This window comes from Aythya marila (assembly GCF_965140915.1).
Source record: "Aythya marila genome assembly, chromosome: 5".
Classification (NCBI taxonomy): Eukaryota; Metazoa; Chordata; class Aves; order Anseriformes; family Anatidae; genus Aythya; species Aythya marila.
The window spans coordinates 55,056,057-55,076,397 of NC_139046.1; the positions used below are offsets into that span (position 1 = coordinate 55,056,057).

Consider the following 20,341-nt stretch of genomic DNA (forward strand, 5'->3'; position numbering starts at 1 on the left):
TAGTATAGTAGCTAATAAAGCCTGCTAGTTAGAGGACACTTCAACAAGCTTTCCAGTTAGCTTTCAGTTTTTCCATTTAGCCTCACCTTCACTTAGACCAACCCAGAGGCTAAGTCATATGCAAGACCTAGAAGCACAAAAAAAAAAAAAGCTGCCACCAGGACAGCCTAAAGAAGACCACTACTACTGAATTAACCATGAGTTCGTGGTTTTCAGGTTTTCAACTCCACCTTCCCCTTTTAACATCTGGTGAGTCTCCAACAAGAGGATTAACAGGACTACCATGACCAAAACACATTTGAACTGTAAGACTTGAAAAAAAACAACTCAGTTTTTTGTTGGCAAACATACATTTTATTAGCTGAGAAGTAAGCACTGAAGAGAAAACCATTTCCTGTCGGTGGGCAGGAGAATCACAAGTGCAATTACGAAGAAGCACCAGGCCTTCCTGGCAGAGTTAACACACAGTCATAAACAGCATTATCATCAGTCCCATCAATGTTGGTTTTCAACCCAGATCAACACATAGTGCTCCTGCCTTTCGTATCAAATACAGAGTTAATCAGAATTGCTGAATTTCAAAAGATTTTTGTGTTGCTTTTGCGTTCACGCATCAGTGCTCTGCTCATTTCCTCAAGTCTTTCTCTACTTCCAACAATAAATCAGTCCACACACTTAGGCCACAGACTTGAAAGTCTCCATCCCGTGCCTTCAGGAGTTTGAGAGCAGCTTGGGTCTGTCGGCTGAGCATCACAGGTCCCTTACACAGGCAGCTAAAACGCTCCCTCAGCTCCTCCCAGGACAGTTCAGCCTCATCAGGACAGCTTTTAACCCACTGTCCCTGCAAGGGGTCATACAGCAAGCTGCTTCCCCAGCCACTCAAGAGGTCCAAATAACGCTCGCTTATTTGCGAATAGTGAGCAGCTAACGAAGCAAGAAGAGAGCCCGGGAGCTGCTGACAGAAGGCAGCAAATCTCTCCGCGTCCTCCAGCAGCCAGGAAAGCAGGAGGCCAGCCCCCGCTTCCTCCTCCTGCTGGGGGCCTCTCCCCTGCCGCACCAGCAGCAGCGCTGCCGCCACCACTCGGAAGGCCCTGGGCCGGGGCAGCTGCTGCAGGACCCCCCCGAGCCAGAGGGGCTCCCCGGGGGGCTCATCCCGCAGGCGGCCCAGCAGCAGCCCCGCTTCGGCGGCCAGCCGCGGCTCCGGGGCCCCGGGGGACCTGGGCGGGGAGCTGCGGAGCGGCTCCAGCAGGCAGCAGGCGGCTTTCCTGCGGGCCAGCAGCGCCAGGCGGCCGGGCCGGGCGGCGGGGGGCTGCAGCAGGCGCTGGAGGAGGCGGCGGCAGGCGGCAGGAGGCAGGGCGCGGTTCTCCAGCAGCGCCAGGCCCAGCAGCTCGGCGCAGCGGCCCAGCTGCCCGAAGGCGAGCGGGGCAGCGGGCCGGGCCTTCCGCAGCCGCTGCCCCACGGCGTGGCGGAGCCGGGGCCGGGCGCGGAGGCGGTCGTGGAGGTGCTGGAAGTAGCGGCCCCAGTCCAGGGCCCGCTCCAGGGTCGGCGGGTCCCAGGCGCGCACCAGCGCGGAGCGGCAGACGGCCAGCAGCGCCGGCAGCTGCTCCACCTGCCCCAGCACCGCCTCCATCGCCCCGCCGCAAGCCGAGCCCGCCGCTGCACCCCCAGCACCGCCTCCCGCAGCCGATCGGAGCCGATCCGAGGCGGCGAGGGAGGGGTTAGGGGCGGCATTGGCCGAGCCGGGCGTCAATCCGCTGCCTCCCCATAAAGAGGGACGGGGCGGGCGCTGCCGCCATTCCGTGACGGGAGCCCGCAGCGCGGGGCGGGAGGGGAGGGTTGGGGCGCTCCACGAGGAGGGAATATAAACCTTAAAAAATAAACCAAACGCGCTTGTGACGCCTGAACGCAATTTAAAGAAGCGAAAGCTGTTCACGAGCACCCTGTGTGGGGATATTTGGCATCTCCAGGGCGGCCGTGGTGTTCCCCACTGGGGATGGCTCCCAGCCCGCAGCCAAACCCTGATCACCTGCACCCTGTGGTGCCTCACCGCTAACTCCCTGTCAGCTATGCCCCAGCTGGCCGCCTTCACCAAAGCACCATGTTTGTGCCTCGGATAGAAAAGCCTCTTGTAGCTGAGGGAGCTGTGAGCCGCCACCCTGTCCTCTCAGAGGGAAAAAATTCTGGAAGATTCCCTCACGGGCATCCCCCATGGGGGCAACTTGAGCAACACCTCACGCAAGCCATGGTGTAAATGTGCCAGAACCGCTTCCACACGCAGCGACAGGAGAGAGGCCCTCCCTGCCTTCCCTTCCCGCCTGCGCCAGCAGGAGCTGAAGGCCATTTCTCCACAGTGCACCAAAACAAAAAAAAAAAAAAAAAAAAAAAAAAAAAAAAACACAGCACAACCTGGCATACCTGTGAGACCAGCAGCTCAGAAAGACTTCCTTCACGCCCATGTCCTGAAGATCACCTCACGGAGAACAGCGCGTTGCCCTCCGTCTCGTCCCTGTGAGGGCCGTGCACACGGCGCTGCCTCACCGCGCGGCCCGGCTGGCTTCCAGCACCTTCCATGGCGCCCCGGCGGCTCCTGAGGGCTGGGGAGGCTGCAGGCGTACAGTGTGGGGGCACACAGAATTGGTCTAAAAACAGTAAAAACCCAAAATTCAAGGACAAAGAATAAAGCTTTTCTTAAGTGGAGGCCCTGTTTGATTTTCTTTTCTTTCCATACACCCTAGTGCTGAATATAGCTCTGTATGGTGCTGAATATATTCCCCCTATACTCTGCCCTCGTGAGACCCTACGTAGAGTACTACAACCACATTTGGGGCCCCCAGCACAAGAAAGATGAGGGCCTGTGAGGACAAGCCCAGAGGAGGGCCACGAAGGTGACCAGAGGGCTGGAGCACCTCTCCTACAAAGACAGGCTGAGAGAACTGGGGCTGTTCAGCCCAGAGGAGAGAAGGCCCTGTGAAAGCCCCATTGTGGCCTTTGAATACTTAAAGTTGGCTTATCAAGGAGAAGGATTCTTTACTTAGGTAGATAATGATAGGATAAAGGGGAACGGTGTTAAACTAACAGAGAAACAATTCAGTCTAGACATTTAAGTGGAAACTCTTCCCTGTAAGGGTATGAATGTAGTGGAAAAGGTTACCAAGAAAGGTTGTGGATGCCTTATCCCTGGAATAGTTCAAGGCCAAGCTAGATAGGACCTTGGTCAGCCTGATTTAGCATGTGGCATCCCCACCTCTATCAGAAAAGTTAGAGGTGCATGATCTTGAAGATCCCTTCCAATCCAAGCCATTCTGTAGCTTCCTTTGGGTTTTCTAACACACACCAATTGTTCCCTGGACACAGACCCCACTCCTAAAGACAACTTCTAGTCATTGAGGACCAGCTTTAATGACATAATGCCTCCAAAATAAATCAACTTAAAATAAACCAATCTAAACAGAAGCATGGATACTAACCTTTGCTACTAAAACCTTTTCCTAGACTGCTCAAGAAGAGTGGTTTAGGAACCTTCTGTCTTAAGTACCCCCATGAAAACATGTACCCTTTCACACCTGAGCGCCCTTATCCTGTTTTCTTATTTCAGCCACCTACTTAGGAAAGAATGGGGTTCACCTGTAAATTAAGGGCCTAATAACAAGAATCACTGAGTGAAATCCTATGACCATTGTTGTTGAAGGAGAATGGTATCTCTCAGTATCTATGAATACCCTGTAATTAATTGTATCTCATCTCTTTCTGAATGAGATGTTTTTGTACTGAAAAATCTTTTAAGCTTTCCGTTGATTGTTTCTAGAGTAATAAAAATAAGATGTGCTAGGGTGTTGCATTGACAAAAGAATTATTGCTTCTATTGTTAATCAGTTTATACTTTCCTATCATCTGCCATGTCCATCTATTCCAAAGCATATTAGAAACTAATAAAAATTAAAGGAAAGATGGAGCACACAAACTCTAGTCATGTACAGTAAGTAGGTCTCTGTAGAGCTGCCTGAAAAATGGAATTTCTATTGTATTAAAAATTCTGAATATATCATTATTTGTTCTTGTCTCAAATTAGGATAAAAAGTCTAAATATCAGTATATTTTTCAACAATGGGATACAGATTGACATCTCTATAATAAAAAGGTTATGAAGAAAGATTTTATGTATTTCTAGGTATCACAGCTGTATTTGAAGTCTTGAGTCATGATGGGGGCACAGTTGATGTATATATAATAAAAAATATAAAGACTAATCCAAAGAAGTACCAACATTCTGCATAAGATAGCATTAGAAGATGAATTTAAGGAACAAACAAAATGGACAACGTAATGCTGAGACAGTTAGATTCGTATGTTAATTGGTTACATAACAACATGACAATAGTCTCTAAAATAGTCATTCTTGTTCTACACTTGCTGTTGAAGGAAATCCCTTTCTGCTTTTTTTTTTTTTTTTTTTAAGAGGGAGGGAGGGAAGGGAGGAAGGGATGGGAAGAAAGAATGGGGGTGGAAGGGAGGGAGAGGGAGGAGGAACAAGAGAGGGAGAGAGAAGGGGCACACCTGGCCACTCACGGAGTATGTTTTGAGTTGTTCCACTGCAAGCATGGACCCTATTGATCTGCTCGTGCTGTTGCCATCTAGTAATCAAATTGAATAAACTTGATTTCTTTCTCACAGGTTAATTATTTACTTGTATTTTTAAGTGCTATTACCTTCACTTTCCTATTTTAGCTCTAGTGAAGTAATAGCTTGGGTAGGCTTAGGGCTTTTCATTATAACAGCAGAATTATTCACTATCAAATTTTGTTATTTATGTAGTTAATTTTTAACAATTTGTGTTGTCTGTTGTAACTCAGTAGTATTGCTAAGCAGCTTTGCAAGGATTTGAATTGTTTGGATATTAGTGCTGAGTTGGGTTTCTGGAAGAGGAGTGGAATAGCAAGGAGGCACTTAGAAAAGTAAACAGTGTAAGGCAAAGAGATGATGTTAGTAAAGTTATTGTAACTTTGATGAGAATAACCCTGTGTAACACTACAGGTTTGGGGTAGAGTGGCTCAAAAGCTTTGCAGAGGAAAAAGATCTGGGGATGTTGGTCAACACTTGCCTGAACATGAGCTTGCAGTGTGCTCAGGTGGCTAAGAAGGCCAACGGCATCCTGGCTTTTGTCAGTAATAGTGCGGCCAGCAGGACCAGGGAGGTGATTGCCTCTCTGTACTCTGCTCAGGTGAGGGTGCACCTCGAGTACTGCGTTCAGCTTTGGACCCCTCAGTACAAGAAGGACATGGAGGCCCTGGAGCATGCCCAGAGAAGGGCAATGAAGCTGGGAAGGGCCTGGCACACAAGTCCTGTGAGGAGTGGCTGAGGAAACTGGTGTTGTTTAGTCTGGAGAAGAGGAGGCTCAAGAAAGACCTTGCTTTCTACAACTACCTGAAAGGAAGTTGTGGGGAGCTGGGGATTGGCCTCTTCTCGCAGATAACTGACCCTGGCAATTACAGGCCTGTCTGTCTTACGTCAGTGCGTGGTAAAATTATGGAGATTATCCTTGAGGTTATCTAAGCGCACCTCAGGGACCATGTCCCAGCAAACATGGGTTCACGAGGGGTAGGTCCTATTTGACTAACTTGATTTACTTTTCCGATAAGATCACCCATCCAGTAGATCAAGGGAAACCAGCTGACATGATCTTCTTGGATTTAAGTAAAGCTTTTGACAGTTTCCCATAGGATCCTACTGGACAAAATGTCCAGCATACAGCTAAACAAAAACATCCTACGATGGGCAAGCAATTGGCTGACGGGCAGGACTCCAAAGGTTGTGGTAAATGGGGCCGCATCAGGCTTGCAGATGGTCACCAGTGGGGTGCCCCAAGGCTCCATTTTAGGGCCAGTCCTCTTCAATGTTTTTATAAATGCGTTGGACGTAGGACTAGAAGGTGTTTTGAGCAAATTTGATGATGACACTAAACTTGGAGGAGTTGTTGACTCTGTTGAGGTTGGAAAGGCCTTGCAGAGAGATCTGGACAGATTGGAGAGCTGGGCAATCACCAACTGTGTGAAGTTTAACAAAAGCAAGTGCCAGGTCCTGCACCTAGGACAGGGCAACCCTGGCTGTACGTACAGACTGGGCGACGAGATGCTGGAGAGCAGCTCCGCAGAGAGGGATCTGGGGGTTGCGGTTGACAGCATGTGGTTGAACATGAGCCAGCAGTGTGCCCTGGCAGCCAGGAGGGCCAACCTGTGGTGCATCCAGCATGGCATCGCTAGTCGGTCGAGGGAGGGGATTGTCCCGCTCTGCTCTGCGCTGGTGCGGCCTCACCTCGAGCACTGTGTGCAGTGCTGGGCACCACAGTACAAGAAGGACATGAAACTGTTGGAGAGTGTCCAGAGGAGGGCGATGAAGATGGTGAAGGGCCTAGAGGGGAAGATGTATGAGGAGCGACTGAGGGCAGTGGGCCTGCTCAGCCTGGAGAAGAGGAGGCTGACAGGAGACCTTGTTGCAGCCTACAGCCCCCTCAGAAGGGGGAGTGGAGGGACAGGTGACCTATTCTCTTTAGTCACCAGTGATAGGACCCATGACAATGGTGTCAAGCTGAGGCAGGGGAGGTTTACGCTAGACATCAGGAAGAGGTTCATTGAAAGGCTTATCGCGCACTCGTACAGGCTCCTCAGGGACATAGTCACAGCACCAAGCCTGTCGGAGTTTAAGAAGCATTTGGACTGTGCTCGCAGTCACATGGTCTGAATTTTTGAGTAGACCTGTGTGGAGCCAGGAGTTGGACTTGATGATCCTTATGGGTACCTTCCAACTTGGGATATTCTATGATCCGAACTAGTGATAGGACTAGAGGGAATGACCTCAAGTTGTGCCGGGGAGGTTCAGGTTGGAAATGAGGAGACATTTCTTCTCAGAAAGAGCAGTCAGGCATTGGGATGGGTTGCCCAGGGAGGCGGTGGCGTCACTGTTGCTGGGGGTGTTCAAGGAAAGGTTGGACGTGGTGCTTAGGGACATGGTTTAGTGGGTGGCATTGGTGGTAGGGGGATGGTTGGACCAGATGAGCTTGGAGGTCTTTTCCAACCTTAATGATTCTGTGAAAGGATGTAGTAGGAGCACATAGATGTGGGGATAGAGTATTATTATTAGGATAGAGAGGATTGTCAGAGAGCTTTGTGGGGTGCATTCCTGCTTAGCTTGATTACTTCTTGAAGAAAAATTGAGGGTCTACGTCTGGGCTTCACAAAACCGTTTATGATCATGTAAGACCACATGCTTTGGCCACTTATGATTGTAGAAATCTCCAACATTGTTTTAGGATGTGTTTAGCTGTGTGTTTCATGTAGGATAAACTATACAGTCTCCTTGTTTTGTCTGACAAGTGAAAGCCATGTGGATATTTTAAGGGAGACTGTACAGACTACACATGTGAGTGCATGAGGCTTTATTTTAAGGAGGCCGAGGAAGCATGTAATCAGCTTTTGTCACCTCATCTGAAAAATTATCACTTCATTTCCCAGGCTGAGAACTCATGTGGCTGTTTTTTTCTGATTATTAAAAAAAAAATAAATAAAAAGGAAAAAAAGTGTATTTTGTATGATAGGCCAGAGAACAGGCTTAAAATTGCAGCATATCAGACTGTTGAACTCTTCTGGTGGATGCTTCTCAGAAGTAGCTATGATAGTGTGAACAGGGGCTAGGTTGGGTTTTATTTTTATGATGTCTATTCTTCACTTTAATGTCTAAAATGTGTTAAAAGAATAGCTTCTTTGAGAACATTCATCTACTGTTATGTTAGGCTGTGGTAAATGTTTCTGTGTTACAGCTTTTGATTGATAAGATACGCAGCCAAAACAGCTGTTGAGCAAGTATGAAAAGTGCCTGTCTGATGCAGAATCAGGACAGTCGTTTCCACAGCTCCTTGAACACAAACCCACTTTTCCATGAAACACTGCAAAACAGTTTCACGAGCCCTGTGTTTTGTATGAATTACTGTACTGTTTTGTTGAAGCTGAGAAGTCAAGTAAAAGATTTGTATGAAATTTTTATGAAACTAGTGGGTTTCTTTATTCTGGTTATGGAGCCAACAAAATGCGCTCTGGCAGGAAATAGCAGTTTTGAAGCAAAATTGGTCAAACTAGCCAGAGGTCTGCAGTCCATTGTTGTATTTACCTTCCTCTCAGAAGTCATATCGGCTGTAACAAGATTATACCGTTTCTCCTAAAAATAGAAGCTAAAGACATTCTGTTTCCGCAGTATATGTAGCAATTGAAAACTCCAAAATGGTCTTTCCTTACATATATTACTTCATAATACAAAAGCCATTCAGTAAATTGAGCAAGATGTATAATCATGTAATATTTTACATTTATCCATCATTTACATTTATCCATCATTTATCAGCAGTCCTGGCTATCGGGGGAGGTCCCAGTTGACTGGCGGCTAGCAAACGTGACGCCCATCTACAAGAAGGGCCGGAGGGCAGACCCAGGAAACTACAGGCCTGTCAGTTTGACCTCAGTACCAGGGAAGCTCATGGAGCAGATCCTCCTGAGAGTCATCACGCAGCACTTGCAGGGCAAGCAGGCAATCAGGCCCAGTCAGCATGGGTTTATGAAAGGCAGATCCTGCTTGACGAACCTGATCTCCTTCTATGACAAAGTGACGCGCTGGGTGGACGAAGGAAAGGCTGTGGATGTGGTCTACCTTGACTTCAGCAAGGCTTTTGACACCGTCTCCCACAGCATTCTCCTCAAGAAACTGGCTGCTCTTGGCTTGGACTGGCGCACGCTTCGTTGGGTTAGAAACTGGCTGGATAGCTGGGCCCAAAGAGTCGTGGTGAATGGAGCCAAGTCCAGTTGGAGGCCAGTCACTAGTGGCGTCCCCCAGGGCTCGGTGCTGGGGCCGGTCCTCTTTAATATCTTCATCGATGATCTGGACGAGGGCATCGAGTGCACCCTCAGTAAGTTTGCAGATGACACCAAGCTATGCGTGTGTGTCGATCTGCTCAAGGGTAGGAAAGCTCTGCAGGAGGATCTGGATAGGCTGCACCGATGGGCTGAGGTCAACTGCATGAAGTTCAACAAGGCCAAGTGCCGGGTCCTGCACCTGGGGCGCAATAACCCCAAGCAGAGCTACAGGCTGGGAGAGGAATGGTTGGAGAGCTGCCAGGCAGAGAAGGACCTGGGAGTGATGGTGGATAGTCGGCTGAATATGAGCCAGCAGTGTGCTCAGGTGGCCAAGAAGGCCAACGGCATCCTGGCTTGTATCAGAAACAGTGTGGCCAGCAGGGCTAGGGAGGTGATTGTCCCCCTGTACTCGGCTCTGGTGAGGCCGCACCTTGAGTACTGTGTTCAGTTTTGGGCCCCTCACTACAAGAAGGACATCAAGGTGCTTGAGCGGGTGCAGAGAAGGGCGACGAAGCTGGTGAGGGGCCTGGAGAACAAGTCCTACGAGGAGCGGCTGAGGGAGCTGGGCTTGTTCAGCCTGGAGAAGAGGAGGCTCAGGGGCGACCTTATTGCTCTCTACAGGTACCTTAAAGGAGGCTGTAGCGAGGTGGGGGTTGGTCTGTTCTCCCACGTGCCTGGTGACAGGACGAGGGGGAATGGGCTTAAGTTGAGCCAGGGGAGTTTTAGGTTAGATGTTAGGAAGAACTTCTTTACTGAAAGGGTTGTTAGACATTGGAACAGGCTGCCCAGGGAAGTGGTGGAGTCACCATCCCTGGAAGTCTTTAAAAGACGTTTAGATGTAGAGCTTAGCGATATGGGTTAATGGAGGACTGTTAGTCTTAGGTCAGAGGTTGGACTCGATGATCTTGAGGTCTCTTCCAACCTAGAAATTCTGTGATTCTGTGATTTTTTTTTTTTTTGTACTAACATTCTTTTTTTCTTTTCTTTTTTTTTTTTTTTTAAAAAAAAACAAACAAACCACCAACCAAAAAAACAACTGTGGGGAGGGCGATTTTATCTACTTCAAATGGCATAGTAGCCACCAGTCATTACATAGTGACTTGTGTATGTTGATTAATGTGAACCCACAGACCATTCTTGTACAATATCTTGCTATTTGTACCACAGATTTTATGTAAAAATTAGGTTTTAGTTGAGGCTGTACCTGGCAGAACATGCCACCTTGTTCTCAACTTCGGCTGAAATCCTTTGAAATGTTATGTCAAAATGTCATCTCTCCAACCCTGAAGAGTAGCAAAGCCACGACGTGCTTTTGAAATGAGAACGGAATGAGTGTGTGATTAAATCACATTGGAAAGGTATTGAACCTATGAATTTATAGATCAGTGTGAGCCTCAGACAGTTTGGAAGGACTATGTTAAGACATGCACAAGATAGAGAAGTGATTTGAGACACCCAGCACGGATTCACCGAAGGCAGATCTTGCCTAACCAATCTGGTGGCCTTCTGTAAAGGAGTGACGGCATCGGTGGACAAAGGAAGGGCGATGGATATCATCTACCTGGACTTGAGCAAAGCCTTTGATACGGTGGTTCCTCACCACATTCTTCTCTCTAAATTGGAGAGGTATGGATTTGAAGGATGGACTGTTAGGTGGATAAAGAACGGGTTGGCTGGTGGCAGCCAAAGGGTTGTGGTCAACGGTTCTTTGTCTGGGTGGAGGCCAGTGACAAGTGGTGTCCCTCAGGGGTCAGTCTTGGGTCCAGTGCTCTTCAACATCTTTAGCAACGACATAGACAACGGAATCAAGTGCACCCTCAGCAAGTTTGCAGATGACACCAAGCTGAGTGGTGTAGTTAATACAACAGAGGGAAGGGATGCCATCCAGAGGGACCTGGACAGACTAATAAGCATGTGTACAGCTCTTCAGTATTCTGGAGAAAAGAAAAAAAAAAAAAAAAAGAAAAAAAAAATAGAATTACATGGCAAGCTGTGCCATGGTTTTCTAATTGTGAATAATCAGAAGTGGAAAAGCAATTGCAGACTTAAGAAGCTGTCTTTCAGCAGAGGAGCCACATTAAATAACCACTTGTGTAATCCTACACCAAACGCCCAAAGTGTGTATTAGTTTTGACTGGTTTTACCTAAGGTTGTTCGAGCTAAAGCATTTTAACTTGCATTTGCAGTGGTATAAGAGCATGCATGCAGTCATTTAATGTTGATTAGCTAATGAATGTTAAGGTGTTAAGCCGTGTGCTTTGGTCAATTGCCATTGTTTGTGAAAACTTAAAGAGAACTTCCATTTGCTGTGTGTTGTGGCCAGGGATTTGACATGTATTGATTAGAATGTTTCTCTACATGCCTTTTCCCAGGCTTCTTTTCCTTGAAGCTATGAAAAGTCTTAATTACTTACGTTAACTACTATTCTTACAGGATCAGTTATACATATTCAGCCTTTGGGGCAGTCTGAGCCCCTTCCTTCATGGTACCCCCTACTTCTCCCCAGCATCTTTTAGGGTATGTGCTAAGAAGTATCTTAAGGAGGTATCTGTTTCAGAGGGCATCTTACTGGAATCCCTTGAAAATAATAGCTCCATAAAGCTTGTGGTAAACGTCACTGTCTATAGCTAAGGGTTTGTAACTTGGATATTTAATACTGTGGTGCTTGTATGAAGTCAAGCATATGAGGACTAAGCTAAGTCTAGTGTTAGTATTACTAGGCTTACCATTGAACAATGAAATGTCTTTAATAGCATTGGAACAAAAGTCCATGCACTTAAGAATAGGATGTAAAAGAAATTCTTTCCTACCCATATATTGTGTGTATTTCCATGACAGTTAAATTGCTGTCATTCACAAGAGTACAGGGAGATCTTATAAACACACTTTCATGTTGGAATTGGTTATATTTTTCACATATATATATAACTCAGTGCAAGACAACTATGTGTAGAGCTATTTTTTTATGTATACCTAGGTTCTAATAACATAAGTCACTTTGATTTTTTCACTTGCATTGCCTAATATCCTGAGAACATTGTAAATAACCAGATGCACTAATATTGCTCCTTCATAGCTCTGTACAGTATCTTTAAGAATAGTACCTGCCTCTGTGTACACAGAGGTAGATACATTAACACACGCACATGCACACGCAGAATAGACATTTCTTTTTTGAGCAGTATGGCTTTTAAGTGTCTGTTGTTTCCATTTTCATGTCTCCAAAGCTTTTATGTGAATTCTTCCAGCACATTTCTCATTATTCTCTCAACCTTTCCTCTGCTGGATGGCTGGGGTTTCCAGACATATAACCTGAAATGTCCTGGGAGAATTTACATAAAAACAATAAAGCCAAGGAAATGGAAACCACAGAATATATACATTTTTTTTTCAGTCTTTGCTAAGTTCATTGGTTAATATTTACAAAGGAATTCAATTTTCCATATTAACATCCTTTTCACTGTTAAGCAAACGTGGAAGAGTGGGAGAATCATTACTTAAGCGAATGTTCTGGGTTGGAGGGGCTATATATGTTTATCTCATTAATGATTCAAAGATTTTACTTTTCTCTATTTCAGTATGTCAAGAAGAACATACCATGACCAAAAAAAAAATTAAAAAAGATAAATCAAGAAGCAGGTGTTAATGCAAAACTTCGAAGGGCCTTTTCTTTCTATTTAAGGAAACTATAAAGGTTGGTTGTTTATTTAAAGAAACAGAGTGGAATACTGGTTTCTGTTATCTTTATATCTAGCATACTCTGAAAGCAAATAATTAAAACCAATACAGCTTCTTATAGGTTCAGTTATACAGTAAAACAATTCCAGTTTCTCTTGAGGGCCACTTGTTAATAATGAGTTATGTACCTGTCTGTGAAATGCTTCTGGCTTGTTTAGGCCAGACCTTACTGATGGTAAGCCTCTAGGATCACAGAAACCACTACCGTAACTGCCCTATTGTCTTGATGTCGATATCTTCTGTGGAAAGGGCAGACTTGAACTTCATTCCTGGCTCCAGGGTTTTTAACGTAAATGTGTTCTTTTAAGACAAGCTTCTTCCCACATGTTGCAGAAAATAGATGTGCAGAGATGAGATCAGGAAAGTCAAGGCACAGATGGAGCTGAACTTGGCAAAGGATGTGAAGAATAACAAGAAGGGGTTCTACAGATACATAGGTAGGAGGAGGAGACACGCCAAGGAGACTCTTCTCCGTCTGATAAACAAGACGGGAGAACTGGCTTCCTCTGACATGGAAAAGGCTGAGGTACTCAATAAGTGCTTGCCTCAGTCTACACTATGGGTCAAGTTTTCTATGTCTGTCAAGACCCTGAACCGTAAGGAGAGGGTGAGAGGAGTGGATTCCATCCCACTGTGACAGTGGAACAAGTCTGGGACAGCCTGATGAAACTGATTGTCTACAAGTCCATGGGGCCAGATGGTATACATCTCAGAGTGCTGAGAGAGATGGCTGATGTGGCTGCCGACCCACTCTCCATCATATTTGAAAAATCATGGCTGTCGGGTGAAGTCCCCAGTGACTGGAAAAGGGGAAACATTACTCTCATTTTTAAGAAAGGGAGAGTGGAAGACTGGGGAGCTACAGGCCGATGAGCCTCGCCTAGGAAGGTCGTGGAGCAGATCCTCCTGGAAGACATGTTAAAGCATGCAGAAGATAGAGAAGTGATTTGAGACACCCAGCAGATCTTGCCTAATCAATCTGATGGCCTTCTGTGATGGAGTGACTGCGTTGGTGGACAAAGGAAGGGCGATGGATATCATCTACCTGGACTTGAGCAAAGCCTTTAATACAGACCCTCACCACATTCTTCTCTCTAAATTTGAGAGGTTTGGATGATTATCTTAGTGACCCTCCAAGGATGGACTGTGCATAAAGAACTGGTGCATAAAGAACTGGTTGGCTGGTGGCAGCCAAAGGGTTGTGGTCAACCATTCTATGTCTGGGTGGAGGTCGGTCACAAGTGGTGTCCCTCAGGGGTCAGTCTTGGGTTTGGTGTTCTTCAACATCTTTATCAATGACATCGACAATGGAATCAAGTGCACCCTCAGCAAGTTTGCAGATGACACCCAGGTGAGCAGTGCAGTTGATACAATGGAGGGAAGGGATGCCATCCAGAGGGACGTGGATAGGCTGGGTAAGTAGGCCCATGAGAACTTAATGAGGTTCAACAAGGCCAAGTGCAAGGTGTTGCACTTGGGCTGGGGCAATCCCAGGTATTTATACAGACTGGGAGAAGAAGAACTTGAGAGCAGCCCTGCGGAGAAGGACTTGGGGTCCTGATGGATGAGAAGATGGACATGAGCCAGCAGTGTGTGCTTGCGGCCTGGAAGGCCAACTATGTCCTGGGCTGCATCAAAAAGGGGTGGCGAGCAGGGAGAGGGAAGAGATTGTCTCCGTCTGCTATGCTCTTGTGAGACCCCACCTGGAATACTGCGTGCAGGCCTGGGGACTCTAGCACAAGAAGGATGTGGAGCACATGGAATGGGTCCAGAGGAGCGCCACTAATATGATCAGAGGGCTGGAGCACCTCTCCTTTGCAGAAAGGTGGAGGGAGCTGGGCTTGTTTAGCTTGGAGAAGAGAAGGCTGTGGGGAGACCTCATTGCAGCCTTCCAGTACTTGAAAGGAGCCTATAAACAGGACGGGGAACGCTTGTTTACATGTGTTGATAGTGATAGGACAAGGGGAGATGGTTTTAAACTAAGGGAGATTTAGGTTAGATATTAAGAGAAAGTTTTTCATTCAGAGGGTGGTGAGGCACTGGAATGGGTTGCCCAGGGAGGCTGTGGATGCCCCATCCCTAGAGGTGTTCAAGGCCGGTCTGGATGCGGCTCTGGGCAGCCTGCTCTAGTGGTTGGCAACCCTGCCCAGAGCAGGTGGGTTGAAACTAGATGATCCTTAAGGTCCTTTTCAACCCAGGCCATTCCATGATTCTTTGAAAATTCTGGTACTTAGTAGAAATGCTGGGAAGTCCAAATATTTTCATCTAGTGTTACAGTACTCCATATTAGTGATGACTTGCATTTTTTATATTAATTTCATATTCTTTTGGTTATGAATTTGTTCCTAGTCCAATGCTGAATGAAAGTTAAGGGTTAGATAACCAATAAGCATCACAATACACATAATATATGTATTTAAATATGCTAGTTCATAGCTGAACCTGAAATATTGCTGCTGGCTACCTGAGTAAGACAGGAAATTATCAGTGTTAAAAACAATGAATTGTACTTACAGAAAAGAATAACCATGGGAAAAAATGAACAACAACAAAAAAGAGAATTGACATGGTAGCACATAGGATATTTGCATTAAACCTAAAAGCCATCAGAAAACAAAGTTCTTTGTGGTTCACAGCTGTGGATGGAATGAAGGTGATAGGTGAAGCTGAATTGTTGAATTCATGGAATTAAGATAAAAGTCTAAATAAAAGGTTAGCTTCATTAAAGATCCTCCCTCCCCCCCTTAAAAAAAAAAAAAAAAAAAAAAAAAAAAGTAACAGTCAGTATTAAACCTGGAAATAATCAAATTCATATTAGTTCAATTACTTCAAATGAAAACACTATTTTCAGTTGAAACCACTGCTGCAAGCATCTTCGTATTTCTTAATGTTACAATAGCTTCCTTTGTTTTAGAGAAATACATTTGAAACTTCTCCAATAATTACTCTCTAATAAATCTATTGGAGTTGTGCACCCTGCACAGAGAAAATAACACAATGGAGTATTATTATTTGTCTCTCTATTTCTGTGAAATGATGATGCTCATCAATTGTTCAGAAAAGAAGTTCTGTTAACTAACAACTTATGACCTTAAGGACTGGAGTCAGTTCCTTTTTATTTTTAGGAAAAGTTGGATCTGTGGATCTAGTAGTATTTTGAAAACGGACAGTTTGGAGCTAGTCTTCTAGACCTAACTTGCCTACGATTAACAGTTCAAAAACACCTAAGGGAGTCACGTGCCTGGATGCAATAGCAAGTCAATGGGAACCAGATGCCTAGGGGTCTTTAAATCTCCCAAAAAATTGTGTGTAAATAGAAATTCTTGTGTCTAGCTTAGGGATCCTCACTCATCTAAGAAAAGCATCCAGTGCACCCAGAAGATATTCAGGGTTGAAGCTTTAGGCAGGAATTATATTTATGGTATATACTCTGTGTGTAACTCACCTGAATACTTCATTCATAATGGATACATGATACAAGCTGTAGTATAGAAATGATTCATTTGAAAGAATAGTCCAAAGCATTTCCCTGGGAGAAATCTAAGTAGATTTTTAATCTCAAAATGAAACTTGCTTCTATTTACTTGGGTAGTTAAACGGTCATTTGAGGGGTTAAAATTTTTTACTGAATTAAGTTATTAAATGAAATAACTTGGGATAAATAAAAATATTAGTTTCAAAAGGAAAACAATCATGTTTAATTTTCTTACCTAGTTTTTAAATGACCATTTAAAATTAAATTATTTAAAACATTTGAAAAACTGAAATATTTTCTAAAAGCATTCTAATTGTATAGTAACATTGAGGATGTATGGTTACCTTTACCCCCAAAATTTTTGTTCTAAGCAAAGCATTTGTTTGGGAGGTTCAGCTTTGGGTAAGACACTTTCCAGCCTTCTGCTGGAAAAGTTTTAACCTCCTCTTATACTTTTAGTGATTGTTCACCGGTTTGAACTGCTCTTTGCTCACCTGATCAATTCAAAGGGCTCAGAAAAGAAGAAAAGGTCTTGTTTCTCTCCTGTTGAGATGGTTGCAATAAATAGCCTGGTTGAAAATTATTTTCTCTGGCTGGTGTGGGAAGAACTGCAAAAGAGGAAGAACTGGAAATGTAGAGATGGCCTGGTAGGATGCAATGGTTCTTCAAACAGTAGGCTTAGAATGAAAAGATGTTTGCTTCTCCTTTTGCTTAAGGAGACCGTTGTTTATTTATTTTGTTGTTTGTTCCTGTGGTGGAAGATATCATTTTTTCTAACAGTATTTTGTTCTTCCTGGTTTCCAAGTCCTTTTCTTTTACAGTCTTGACAAAATTTTCACAGGGGAATGAATTCAAGATGTGTACTTAGGCTTCATACTAAACACGTAAGGCTCAAGTTATACACGCTACATTGGTTCAAAGTAAATTGTCCTACAGATATGCAGCGTGCAGATAAATGTGTTTTGTCTGCTTAACTTGCTACTTTGGCTAATGCACCGCTATCTCAGATCGTTTGAATTAACTAATCTGCTGGGAAGTACTGACAAAGGTATTGGTTTAAAAACAAAACAAACAAACAAACAAAAACTACACAGATGTGATTTCAGTTTTGTTAGTTTTATTACGTGTTGGATTAATTAGCAAATTGCAAACAGTGACTTCAGACGTGTTCTGAATATTTCTTCAGTTGTAATACTAACAGAAGTTTATTTGGTCAGATTTGGTCATGGATTTCTTCTTAAATTTGTCCCAAAACAGATTCAGTGCTTCAGTTCTTAACAGCTCACAGAACACTTCAGTTATCACTGGTCCTCATGCAAATGGCTGCCATCTTCAACAAAACCCAGTTCATTGTTCCAAGCCCCAGGGGAGAGTTGTGTTGAACTTTGCAAAACTGGGAGTCTATGTTAGATTTGAGAATTTTTCACTATCTTTTCAAAGAGAGAGATTCCAGAATCCTTTTTCCAAAATTTACATATTGTGTGTCTGGCATTCTTTGTATTTGATTTGCTTTCAAAGTAGTGTAAATGTTTTGGCTTCTTTAACATTTCTCTTTATTTCTGTAGCATTTAATGAAGAAGCATCCCATGAACTCAGACTATATATAGAATGTGAAATATGATTATCTACTCTATTTAGACCATTGTATTTATTTATTCATTTTTATTATTAGAATAATGAAAATTAAAGCTACCCTAAGGAAGTTGTGATTTCTATCTATGTCCAGTAAGACTTAGTGTTTGATAAAGCAGAAGATGTGGATCATTGGTGATGTCTTAATAGATAATTATATATATATATATACACTCTCTCTCTCTCTATCTCTCTCTCTCTCTCTATATATATATATTATTTTTTCCTGATCAAAATTTCACATGTTTAACTGCTGGTATGGAAATCACATAGCCCTTATGAAGGATTTAGACCCTACCATTTGTGTAAACTAAGACTGAAGTATGTCAAAGTACTGTTTTTACCGTCCTTTTTGGTTGAATAAAGCCTGAGAGCCACAGATGAGCAGTGAAGCACTTGATAGCAGATTACACAGAAAGTTACCAGCATTCATGTACCTCATACTATCAGATACCTGATCTGAAAGTTCAGTCATAGTTGTTTAGTCTCTTTTGTTCCTAATTCTTCTCACTCACCAAGCTTGTGATATTTTGCACAAGTGTTTTTCACATTTGTTGAATTATTTCTTGATTTAAATATTCTGTGGGTTGCTTATTTGGACTTGAGCCAACATGCTAAATTAAAAGATGACAGAGAATTATCCTTAATACTGGAAGCATTTGGAAGAATGACTATAGCGTTCACAAGGTAAAACACTAGCTTTCTATCTATAGCTTTCTTGCCTCATTGTTGGATTTGGGCATCTGGTTTCAAGGTTGGTCTGAAATTTGATCTTTCTGAAATTCTCTCAATGTGTTTCAGCAGCATATGTCATTAATGAAGGGAGTTGGGTAACCGGTCTCACCATCGTTTGTAATTCAGCCTATGACAGGCAGCAGGAAAGCAGAAAAGCTTCAGCCAGCTCCAATTAGGAAAACATGCCCAAGGCACAGGCTATAGTATAAACAGAGATATGTCAGGCTCCTCCCTAAAAGGAAACCAAAGAGCACACTGGGCTTTGATGCTTTGCTTTTGGGCTGAACAAGAAACCTGTTGAACAAAACAAAGTAATTTTGATACTGGTGTGGCTAAGAGCAAGGATAAAAAGGCATTCCAAATGAAGAGAGAGAAACTGGAGGAGGATGATCTGTGGATTGCAGATGCTGAAGTAACATCTATGCAAAATAATGTCCTCCTAAATATGAAATTTCCAGAGTTGTATAAGCCTACTTTGGCCTGAAACAAACAGACTGAAAATATAGATGCTAGTCATTTGTCAACAATTAGATATTCTCTTACCACATTTCAGACAGCAAGGCTGGGATCTGGGATGATTCTGCTGAAGGAAATTGTCATTCCACAACATGCCCCTACATGAAGAATAATGTCACAGGCAGGGCTGATGCTGGAATTGAGTAATTTCTACACAGCAAGAAGAGTGCTTGCAAAAGAGGTAATACGTTTAAAGAAGTAATGTTCTCATTTCTGTTGAATTCTCGGTCTATGACATCAAATTATTTGAGTCTTTTACCTCACAACTGCCATGACATATTTATATTGCATCTTATAGATCAGAAATCTGAAGTATCTGGAAGGATAAGTAACTTTTCCAAGATCACAGATTTCTTATTTTCTTATGACAGCAAGTGAGTATCAGAGCCAAGGTTATTCCCAAACCTCTTAACTTCCCTTCTCTAATAGCATATTACCAGATACACGGTTTGCAGTGTAAAGAAGGAGGAAAGACAGAGAAAGGAAATATGTGCAGGACTCTTCAATAAATTAAATTAATATATCGGGCCCATCTTTATAGAATTCTCTCCATTTGTTAATGTTGGACTACTTTACAAGGGGAAGTTTTTATGCATATGCCTATTTTACAGATGGGAAAATTGAAATAAAAAGTAATTTGATGAAACTTGTACAACAGATTAGTTTGCATGGCTAGCAAAAGAAACGAAGTCTCCTAACCTCCCACGAGACAGGAATAACTTATTAAATGAGCTTGCATTCATCTTGTCTCATTTTGCAATGTGACACGGGGAATAATGTTCTTTCCATTAGGAGTGCTTCCATGATACTTCTTCCATAGAAGAATGAAAAGGAGTGCTGGAATCAAGGCATTCCCTAAGGTATAAGAGCGAGTGAGCTGAGCAGTTAGGAAAAGGGAACTGGAAAAGAATAGCAATAGTATCTCAAAATGGGGAAGAAAAACAATAGCTTCTGAGAAGAGTGAATTTGAAATGTTGGTGGAGAAAATATAGGGTTGAGGAATAATTGCTGAAAAGTAGTGTCAAAAACACCAGGAGAAGGTCTGGAAGTGCTTTGAAGGTAGTATGGAAAGAAAGTCAGACTTGAAGAGCACCAAATTTGCTCCTGTAAGGACCGCTCTGCCTCTCTTTCCTCCACATTGTTGGACAGGCAATAAAGCTCTTGAATTCTGTCATTACAAAGGCAAGTTTATTAGAGTTACGCATTTTGTGAGCATGCATCACTTCAAATGGGGTAGAATTGTCTGTTGCTTTTTACTTCATGAACAGAGCAATGTGCAAAAAGTTGATTTGAACTTGGAAGATAGCCAAAAAATCTGCTGCTTTATGGGGTTTTTCATATGGAAATAAGA

General features: G+C 43.7%; 1 protein-coding gene across 1 annotated transcript; it reads right to left on the reverse strand.

Annotated features, from left to right (window-relative positions):
• Positions 1-343: 343 nt before the first annotated feature.
• On the reverse strand, positions 344-1,630 carry FANCF (FA complementation group F; the record flags this gene model as incomplete). The annotated part of the gene is made up of 1 exon (XM_082762446.1): positions 344-1,630. The coding sequence occupies one exon, from the start codon at positions 1,628-1,630 to the stop codon at positions 626-628; it is 1,005 nt and encodes a 334-aa protein (XP_082618572.1). The 3' UTR covers positions 344-625.
• Positions 1,631-20,341: the final 18,711 nt, after the last annotated feature.